This window comes from Lathyrus oleraceus, chromosome 4, assembly GCF_024323335.1.
Source record: "Lathyrus oleraceus cultivar Zhongwan6 chromosome 4, CAAS_Psat_ZW6_1.0, whole genome shotgun sequence".
Lineage (NCBI taxonomy): Eukaryota > Viridiplantae > Streptophyta > Magnoliopsida > Fabales > Fabaceae > Lathyrus > Lathyrus oleraceus.
The window spans coordinates 153785442-153796905 of record NC_066582.1 but is presented as its reverse complement, the minus strand read 5'-3'; the positions used below and the strand labels follow the sequence as shown (position 1 = coordinate 153796905).

The 11464-nt window shown below is 36.0% G+C and overlaps 1 protein-coding gene across 1 annotated transcript; it reads right to left on the bottom strand.

Annotated features, from left to right (window-relative positions):
- Positions 1 to 2629: 2629 nt before the first annotated feature.
- LOC127136478 (uncharacterized) lies at positions 2630 to 3691 on the bottom strand. Its single transcript, XM_051063027.1, has one exon. It carries the CDS (start codon positions 3689 to 3691, stop codon positions 2630 to 2632), a length of 1062 nt encoding a protein of 353 aa, XP_050918984.1.
- Positions 3692 to 11464: the final 7773 nt, after the last annotated feature.

Genomic DNA, 11464 nt, shown 5'->3' with positions numbered 1-11464 from the left:
GCCATTTATTATTTGTCATTATACATATCATTTAACTTGTTTATTTTAATGTCATTTTCACTTTGCTCACTTGAGCCCTATATTGTGATTGTATATATTCGCTTGTGTACGTTGTTTGTGTTTGTGGTCTTAGGACCTTAAAAACACTTAATAAACAACAAAAACTCTTAAAAAATGTTTGTGTGGACTGTTGGATTTGATCTGAGCATTGGAATTAGAATTAGGTAATATTCCCTATGCAAAAGGACTTGGCCAATGCCAACATTTCAGAAACCAAGTTCTTGTGATTTGAATTTTCATCTGATGTAAGTATTAAGGTCCACTTGAGTTCTTCTGCTACATGGTCTTGATGCAAATATTACTTTGAACCTGTGACTAATGCCTTATTCTAAGCCATTTAAGGAGTATGCCATCTGATACATGGGGAAGATTATGAAGAAGACTATGAAGTTGCTAGATTGGATGTGGCTATATTTATTTGATGCCTTGCTCTTCATTGTGCTACTTGCTTTTTGATATTGCTTGATTTAAAGTCCAAAGGAAAAGTGGGTTTCTATATGACATATTTGTCTATTGGGTTGCATCCCATTGGTTAGATCTTTTGAACTCTTAACTTTTAAATTTTTGCTTAGGATTAGTCTCTTCATCTCCTCCCACTTCTTAAATTTCAAATCTCTCCCCCTTTCAAAACCTTCTTTGCTTGTGATTTCAAACTTAGACCTTATTTCAAATTAGAAACTTTGGCCTTATGCCATTGCATTTTTTCAAACTCTTTTTCTTAATCAAACTTGTAAATGAATATAACCATATTAGACTTAAAATTTCAAAAGACAAAAAGAACTAACACTCATTAAAACTCATTTAGGCCTTTTGTGCCTCTTTTAAGATTAAATTTTTTGATAAAAGCAATTCACTCACTTTGAAATTGATACCACGAACTACGAGGCTTTGATCCCTCATTTTTATGTTGGTACGTAGACACAAGTCCGAAGGTCTTGTCAAACACAAAAATATAATTAATGAATTCTTTTCTCATCCTCACACTCTATTTATTGCAAACATCTTTTATACCAAAACACATACACACATAAAAAAGGGCTCCCTAGGAGTACCTAGGACACTTTAGGTGCTAACACCTTCCCTCTGTGTAACCAACCCTCTTACTTGTAATCTCTGGCATTTTATTAGTTTTGATTTGAAAACTTCTTATCTTTGGGTTTTGTTCATACTTTTCCTTTTTCCTTTGGAAACAATAAAAGCACGGTGGCGACTCTGGTTTTATTGATGTTAAGTTTATCCATAGCTTAATGGTCATGAATTTACCACTACAGAGAATTCCATGTTTTTCACAAAAAAGTTTAAACAACTCATTTTTAAATTCACCGCCATGATCACTTCTTACCTTTAAAACTTTTGATTCTTTTTCAGTTTGTACTTGTATGTAAAAGATGTTGAACGCATCATATGATTCAACCTTGGTTCTAAGAAATTTAACCTGAGTCCATCTGCTATAGTCATTAACAATTACTAGACCATATTTCTTCCATTGATTGATGTAGTACTAACATGACCAAATAAATTATTGTAAAGCAGTTCTAAGGGTCTAGAAGTAGATATAATGTTTTTAGATTTGAAAGAATTTTTACTAATTTTACCAACTTGGCATTCTCGACAAAGAGAATCTAAGTGATAATTGAGGTCTGACAATCCTTTAACAAGTTTCAACTTTCTAAGTTTAGAGATTAATCTCCAGTTAGCAGGACCTAACCTTCTATGAAAGAGCCATTTTTCATCACTCATTGATAGAAGGTAAAATACCTTTTGATCAACCAATTTTGAAAATTTAATTTTATAAACATTGCCCTTTCTCTTACCTTTGAACACTATGGACTTGTAAGATTCATTCATGACTATGCAGTTGTTCTTATTAAACATGACTTCATAACTATTGTCACAAAGTTGACTAATGCTCAGTAGGTTATGTTTGAGTCCATCTACATGCCAAACATTATTAATTGAGATAGAGGAGTTACCAATAGTACCCATACTAGTGATCTTTCCATTATGGTTTCCTCCAAATCACATAGTTCCTCCCTCTTTCAGAGTTAGGGTTTAGAACATAAGCCTTTCTCCTGTCATATGTTGTGAGAAGCCATTGTCCAGGTATCATGATTATTGTTTTGCTTCTCCCTTGAAGCATAATTGTAGTAAAGACAATTTAAGATATAGGTACCCATAGTCTTATTGGTCCTTTATGGTTATTTATGATAAATTTCTTCTTGTTTTGTACCTTTTCTCTCATATGATAAGGATTAGGATCATTCAAGAATTTTTATTTGAAAGTTGTTTGTCTTGAATAGACCTTGGCCTTAGGTTATGAACCTTTCATAACCTTAGCTCCTGATATCATAGGTTTTGGCTTCTTCAGAACCTTTGACTTTAAAGCCTTAGGTTTTGGATTCTTCAGAACCCTTGACTCAATAACTTTAGGTTCTAATTAATTTAAAACCTTTGCATTTTCATCAGCAAGTACAGAATAAGACTCAAGCTATCTCTGAACAGAGCTTGAATAAGAAGGATATGTTGGTTTACTCAAGGATTCAAACGTAGGATTAAAAGATTTTTGTGACTAACCAAGACCTTCCCTTTTTCTTCTACTTACTCCATAAATCATGGAAGAAAGTTTAGTTATATTAAAACCATTTATAATAAACTCTTCAAGAACCATTTCATGATCATTAAGAGGTTTATCAAAAACTTCCTTTACTAGAGAAATATGACCCTTCTCTAGAGCTTCATTTTTACTTTGAACATAATTTAATTCTTCTTTCAAAATATCATATAGATTTTTCAATATTTTCATGTGTCTAGATTTCTCTTGAAATCTTCCCATGAGATCTTGAATGAAATTAATTAAATCATAACGAGATAGTTTAGAAAATGCCACATCCTCTTCCTCGGACTTTGAACTAAAATCTGAATTAGATTCTGCTTCAGAAGATATAAGATTCATCAAGGCAAGGTTGGCTTGCTCTTCATCCTTTTTAGAGTCTTCTTCATTGTCAATCTCATCCCATGTTTCCATGAGAATTTTCTTGAATTTTTTCTTGATGCTATCTTTCTGAAAGATTCTCTTCTTTAACTTGTCCTTTTGTAGTTCGGGACATTCGATAATGAAGTGATCAGAATTCTTGTAGTTGAAGCATCCTTTATGACCATCCTTATTTTCTCTGAAGCTAGATCCTCTAAAGCCACTACTTCTTCCAGAGAATCTCTTATTCTTCTTGGCCAGATAGTAAAACCTTTTGATGATAAAGGTCATTTCCTTATCATCTAAGTCATCTTCAAAACCTTCTACATGAGAAGCTTCTTCAGATTCCCAGACATGAGAAGCCTTTGCATCTTTAGAAATAGATTTCAAAGCCATAGGCTTTGAATTTCTGACAGGTTCATCTCCATTGTGATTCATGTCATGGCTCTGAAGATTACTAATAAGACTTTCAAGACTCAATGTCTTTAAGTCTTTATCCTCTTGAATAGTTGTCACTTTAGGTATGTATCTGACAGGAAGACTCCTAAGAACCTTCTTGACATGATCAGATGTAGTGTAGCTTTTGTTTAGAACCTGAAGTCCATACACAAGAATTTGAAACCTAGAAAACATGGTTTCAATGTCTTCATCCTCCTTCATTCTAAACAACTCATATTTTTGAACCAGGAGGTTAGCCTTATCTTCATTAACTTGTTGATTCCCTTCATAAGTGGCACATAGAGATTCAAAATGGTCTTAGATGTAGATTTATCAATGATTTTGATGTACTCAGAATGAGGTAGAACATTAACCAAGATTATTCTAACTCTATAATGTTTTCTATAGATCTTTTTTTGAGCTAATGTGAGAGTTTTTCTATTAGACCATTCCAACTCCATCGACTGGAATATCAATGCCATCTTCTAGAATATCCCACAACTCAACATCAAGACCTATTATATGAGTATACATCTTGCTCTTCCACCATTCAAACTCATTAAAGTCTCTCTTGAAAGTTGGAGGTTTAGATGTATAATTTTTCTTTGATGAATTGCTATAATCATGATTTATAGCAGCATGTGGATTAAGATTACCACTATCAAATTCAAAAACTCCATACATGGTTCAATATATTTTTCTCAGGAAATTTTTTGCACCATTGTTAAGTGTTAAGCACAAACTGTGCTCTGATGCCAAGTGAATATGAGAAAAACACAAGAATGGGGATTGAATTGTGTTGACTTTTTATTTCTTTTCAAAACTCTTGGTCAGACTCTAAACACAAGGTTGTAGGATCTGATTCAGTCAGAGATAGGAAGCGGATATGAAATGCAAGAAAGAATAATAACACACAGAGTTATCTTATTTTATCTCAAAACTTGAGAGTAATCCAATCCCCTTGTACTTACAAGAAATTTTCACGATAATCCACACAAGATTACAATTTGATCAAGCACACAAGAAAGAGACTTCCAATGCTCAAACACTAAATTAAGAGACTTTTATGATCAAGAACACAAGCAATAGACTTCCAATGCTCTAGCACACAAGCAAGAGACTTATATGCTCAAGCACATAAGTAAGAGAATTCAAATGCACAAACACTTAGTAAGAGACTTCTAACAATCTTCCTAACATATAAATGATTGTTTGGGAAAATACACTTGATATACAATCAATGGTGTATAAAGAGTACAATGCAAGTAGACTCTTTTAAGACTTAGGCATTTCTAAGATTACAATGATAAGAAATCCTAAGTTTAGCTTGTGTTTTTGCTTTGACAAAGTTGTGGGAGAATAGCCATCCAAGGCGCAACGGAATTTAAAAATTTCTCCATTTAGTGATCCTTACGAATGAGCATGATCAGTGATAGAATCGTTACCTCTTGTGGCGATTCAAACCTTTGGTGTAGATCTCTGATAATGATCAAAACCTTTGATACAGATCCACGGGGCGATCACGAACGTTGAACGATGACAACGTCGTCCACACGAACGGATTCCTTCAATCGCAGTGCTAGCTGTTATGAATGAAGGCTTTGAGTGAGAGAAAGAGGGAAACAAAATTCCAAGTCTCTACTTGAATTTCTGTCTAAGTGGATTGGAGTGACAATGCTTCTACCCAAGGGGTTCTATTTATAGAACCACTTGTGTGAGCTTCAAGCTAAAAAGCCCACTTAAGTGTATTTTGGCCCATATCTTATAATATGCCCAAAATCACTTAAGTATTTGGTACCTTACCATATTTCGTCTCCCACTTAAGTGCATCGTACCTCACGGTGTTCCTTAGTTACTCTATCTCTTATCAATCCGTCCTTTGTGTGTGACCCTATAGGTTTTCGCGACATTGGAAATTATATTAAATCACGCATTTAACATAATAAACAGTGAGCGGTATCTAGCAACACATCACTGCTACCCAAGTCACGAAAATGTCATGTGATCTGACAAAACCTCCTGTGATAATAATTATGTGTATAATTACCCCTTTGCTCTTATGTATATATTGAACACAAGGTATAGACCGTGTCACCCTTGTCCAGTTCAATATTGGGCCCATAGACATTTATCCTGTTACGCAGGATTGGAAAATTCCATCTAGGACACTCATGTCCCTCAGCATGCTTCGTGGAGTACTCATCAACTGTCTTTATGGTCATCCAGTTACGGACAATGTTGGATCAGCAATAAAGCACTCAACTCTACATCTAGGATCCATAGTGGTTTCAGGTCGAAGAGTGGTATACACTATTATCACCATGAGAATAACTTATGACACTTTGCATAACTTTCTATATAGTATTCTCATAGCGGGTCAATCCGGTATAAATATTACTCCTAATATTCATACCTATGTTTAAAACTTGATAACTCTTTATCCATGATCCATGAGATGTGATCATCAGTCTACAAACATAATAGTCTTAATGCTTTAATGTTATCCCACTTCACATTAAAGCTCGACTACGGATACTTTAAGAACAGTGCCCTTATGTTTAATGTGTTCTCATGATTAAGTCACACTTAATACATTAAACGGACTATCTATTCTAGGGACTTTATTAATCAACCATAATAAAGAAAATGCTTTTTATTATTAATAAATAATTCGATACAAGTACCAAAAGTATTGGCCTCTAGGGCTTACACCAACAATCTCCCACTAGCACTAGAGCCAATCAGACATACCCCGTATGCCCATTGATCTAGTATGGCCATCATGCTTCTGCTGCGCAAGAGGCTTTGTCAGTGGGTCAGCTATATTGTCTAGTGTAGGTACTTTACATATTTTCACATCTCCTCTATCTATTATCTCTCGAATGAGATGATAACGCCTAAGTATGTGTTTGGATCGTTGGTGAGATCTGGGCTCCTTTGCTTGTGCGATAGCACCATTGTTATCACAATAGAGACCAATGGGATCCATAATGCTAGGGACTATGCCAAGTTCACTAATGAACTTCCTGATCCAAACAGCTTCCTTTGCTGCACTTGAGGCAACAATATACTCGGCCTCGGTCGTAGAATCAGCAACTGTATCTTGCTTTGAACTTTTCCAGCTCACAGCGCCACCGTTCAAGCAAAACACATAACCAGATTGCGATCTAAAGTCATCCTTATCTGTCTGGAAGCTAGCATCAGTGTAACCAATTACAGCCAACTCTTCCTGACCTCCATATATCAAGAATGATTCCTTAGTCCTTCTCAAGTACTTAAGGATATTCTTAACAGCTACCCAATGGGCATCACCAGGATCAGATTGGTATCTACTCGTTGCACTTAAAGCATACGAGACATCTGGTCGAGTACATAACATGGCATACATGATAGATCCTATTGCAGATGCATATGGAGTCTTATTCATGCGTTCCATTTCTTCCTTAGTTGAAGGGGATTGTGTTTTTGACAGACACAGGCCATGTTGCATAGGTATGAATCCTTTCTTGGAATCATGCATATTAAAGCGTCTTAGCACTTTGTCTATGTATGTACTCTGACTTAGGCCAAGCAGTTTTTGTGATCTATCTTTATAGATTCTGATTCCTAATATATAGGCTGCTTCACCTAGGTCCTTCATAGAAAAGCAATTCCCCAACCAAGTCTTTACTTGTTGCAGGGTAGGGATATCGTTTCCAATGAGTAATATGTCATCTACATATAACACCAGGAACACGATCATGCTCCCACTAACCTTCTTGTATACACAAGGCTCATCTTCGTTCTTGATGAATCCATATTGTTTTACTGTTTCATCAAAACGAAGATTCCAGCTTCTGGAAGCTTGCTTAAATCCATAGATTGATCTTTGTAGCTTACATATCTTATGGGCTTCTTCTGGCATGTCAAATCCTTCAGGTTGTGTCATGTACACATCCTCAAGAAGATTCCCGTTAAAGAAACCAGTTTTGACATCCATCTACCATATTTCATAATCATGATATGCAGCAATAGCAAGTAAAATCCGAACAGATTTAAGCATTGCAACTGGTGAAAAGGTTTCATCATAGTCAACCCCATGAATTTGTTTATATCCTTTTGCAACCAGTCTTGCTTTATAGGTATGTACCTTACCATCCATGTCAGTCTTCTTTTTGAAGACCCACTTGCATCCTATAGGATTAACTCCTACAGGAGGCTCTACCAAGTTCCAAACTTGGTTAGTGTACATGGAATCTATTTCGGATTTCATGGCCTCTAACCACTTCTCAGACTCGGGACCAGTTATGGCCTCTTGGTAGGTCACAGGCTCATCTTGATCCATGAGTAATACATCACCTTGATCTGTTATGAGATATCCATATCTCTCAGGTAGGTGACGTATCCTGCCTGACCTACGCTGGTCTTGTTCTACTTGAGCAGGTTGCTCTTCCACAACCATTTCTGTTTCCTGCTCTAATTCCTCCATAGGTGTATCGATGCTTTGTGATTCTTGAATTTCTTCAAGCTCTACTTTCCTCCCACTGGTTCCTTTGGAAATAAAATCCTTTTCTAGGAAAACTCCAATTCGAGCGACAAACACTTTGCCCTCAGAAGGATTGTAGAAGTAATATCCTTTTGTTTCTTTAGGATACCCCACAAATAAGCATTGGTCAGATTTGGGCTCGAGCTTAGTTGAAATTTGTCGTTTCACATAAACTTCGCAACCCCAAATCTTCATGTAAGACATATGTGGTCTCTTACCACTCCATATCTCATATGGTGTCTTATCAACCTTTTTGGATGGAACACGGTTAAGTGTGTAAGCTGCGGTCAACAGTGCATGTCCCCAAAAGGAGTTTGGAAGATCGGCTTGACTCATCATGGATCGGACCATGTCCAACAGGGTTCGATTTCTTCTCTCAGACACACCATTCCATTGGGGTGTTCCAGGAGGAGTGAGTTGGGATAGGATCCCACACTCTTTCAAATGGTCATCAAACTCTAGGCTTAAATATTCACCACCTCGATTTGATCGAAGAGCTTTAATATTCTTACCTAGTTGGTTTTGTACTTCATTCTTGAATTCTTTAAACTTTTAAAAGGACTCTGATTTGTGTTTCATTAAATACACATAACCATATCTACTGAAATCATCAGTGAATGTGATGAAGTACTGAAAACCTCCTCTGGCTGATATGTTCAGTGGACCACATACATCAATATGTATGAGGGCTAAAAGATCATTAGCTCTTTCACATTTTCCTGTGAATGGAGACTTTGTCATCTTTCCAATTAAACAAGATCTGCATGTCTCATATGATTCATAATCAAAAGAGTCCAACAGTCCATCTTTATGGAGTTTGGAAATGCGTTTCTCATTTATGTGGCCTAATCGACAATGCCAAAGGTAAGTTGGATTTAACTCATTAGGTTTCATCCTTTTAGTATTAATGTTATAAATAGGCATTTCAAGATCAATGACATATAGTCCATTATTCATTTGTGCAGTTGCATAGAATATATCATTCAAATAAATTGAACAACAATTGTTCTTTATTATGAATGAAAAACCGAACTTGTCCAAACAAGAAACGGAAATAATATTCCTGCTAATTGCTGGTACATAATAACAGTTCTCTAATTGAATTATTAAACCACTAGGTAAAGTCAATTCGTAAGTTCCTACGGCTAAGGCAGCAACCTTTGCTCCATTACCAACTCGTAGGTCGACTTCACCTTTTGCCAATTTTCTACTCCTTTTTAGTTCTTGCACATTTGTACAAATGTGAGAACCGCATCCAGTATCTAATATCCATGATGCAGAAGTAGATAAATTAATTTCAATAACAAAAATACCTGAAGTTGGAGTCTCTACTCCATTCTTCCTATCTTCCAGGTACTTTGGGCAGTTCCTCTTCCAGTGTGCGGTCTTACCACAATGGAAGCAGGTGCCTTCCTTTTCTATGCTTCCACTAGGCTTCAAAGCAGCACTAGTGGGTTTGGGTTTGGCAACTTCCTTGCCTTTCCCTTTATCATGTTTGAGGACAATCCTCATGTCTCGGTACCAATCCAGAAAATTTGTCCTAGACAATTTTTCCTTGTCAAGGTTTGATCGCAATATGTTGTTAGAGGTGGTTGTTGTCATGGTAATCTACACAAGGATTAATGAAAATATAAGTATCATTGACATATTTAATTAGGCCTTTAATTAAACATGCTCCCACTATTTTATTCAAAACAAATGACCCTCATCATTTGATTCGGAAAATCCCGTTGGAAGATTTTCTAGTGGGTCGAGATCCATATTTCACTTCGTTCTAAGTCCGCGTAGGCGGATTACACAAAACTAGGTTATTTTAGGTAGGAACTCCTTCCAATTGTATCTCATACAACTCTCGAAAATTTCAGTTGGATGAATAACTCCTTATTCTAATCCATCATATGGATTATTCCCAACTCTTGCTTCTAAACATATATATAATCTTATTATAATTTGTTTAGTTAAGTTTGACCCATTTTTAACAGTTGGATATTACAATTATCCCATCGCACCTTACTAATATATAGATCATGCACCTCGCGTAGGCGAAACCTACATTATCCATTACTAGTCTTGATGAGTGTTAAAACTTGGAAAGCATAAACTTAATATTTAATTTGAGGGAATTGCAATTTTTCTGATCTCACCGGCTTGTTTATCATATAAACCGTCTCTCACATGCATCAACATACATTCACATGCATCAACATACATACAAACAAAATGAAACAGTTATGGCCCCTAGCGCAATTGTTCTCCCAAGCCAATGAGAGAACCTAAGCTAACCTACAACGATCTAAGCTTCTCCAAGCAAGATCTTCAAGGTTGTCCTCCTTTGGCACTGACTTCTTTGCTTTCTTCATATCATTACATTACATAAAAGAAACTCGTTTTACATACGAGGGAGTGAGATGAGAAAAGAAGTTACATTTGGGAGATTAAGAGAGAGGCACGACACGCAGGTCGTATTTTAAAAACCCAAAACAAAACAAAGGAAAACTAAGGCCATAACCGATCATCACAAGACAATAATAAACACTTTATTATTATTATTATTAATTCCTTTAATTAATTAAAATCAAATTAAATTTTGACGACCGATCATCACATTTTAATGAACAATTCATTTAAAATCGATGTCGCTTTTCGTATCAACACTTGACACTTTTAAAGCATTGAGTTAGCCGAACGGGTGAAAGTTTCCTTGCGTTAACCGGTTAACCATATGCGTTAACCGGTTAACACTGTTTGAAATCTAAAAAAAATGTTTTCTGCCTTGCGTTAACCGGTTAACCAAATGCGTTAACCGGTTAACACTGTTTGAAAATGTCTTGGAAAACTGTTTTCCGCCTTGCGTTAACCGGTTAACACTGTTTGAAAACTTAAAATTTTTAATTTCGCATTGCGTTAACCGGTTAACCATATGCGTTAACCGGTTAACACTATTCCAAAAAGTGTTTAGAAAGCACAACTCTTGTGCAGTCAAACCCCAATCGCATAACTCTCTGACAACACAACCCTTGTGCCGTCACTAACCCTGATGCACCAATTTCAGACCGTCAAACACATCTCGATTGTTAATTCAGTATGATTGATCAACACGTCATTGCTTCACCATACTAATGTCGGATTAAGAAGCAAACGACCATTGATCGCTCAAAGGAAAACAATCATCGAGGGTTTGAATGAACGAAACGAGAACACTATATCATATATAATGTATTTTGCATCAGGATTACATATATCACATATATGTAACTTGATCGATCTCAATTTAACCTTTGATTCATTCTGTCTTTAATCATATTATTACAGAACAAAAACAGTTATCAGATTCATGGTTTTCGTAAATGGCTTTGATACCACTGTGGGAGAATAGTCATCCAAGGCGCAGCGGAATTTAAAAATTTCTCCATTTAGTGATCCTTACGAATGAGCATGATCAGTGATAGAATCGTTACCTCTTGTGGCGA

What these genes read in the sequence shown, in the direction of transcription:
- LOC127136478 (XM_051063027.1), bottom strand. Translation starts at nt 3,691, where the DNA reads ATGAAGGAGGATGAAGACATTGAAACCATGTTTTCTAGGTTTCAAATT.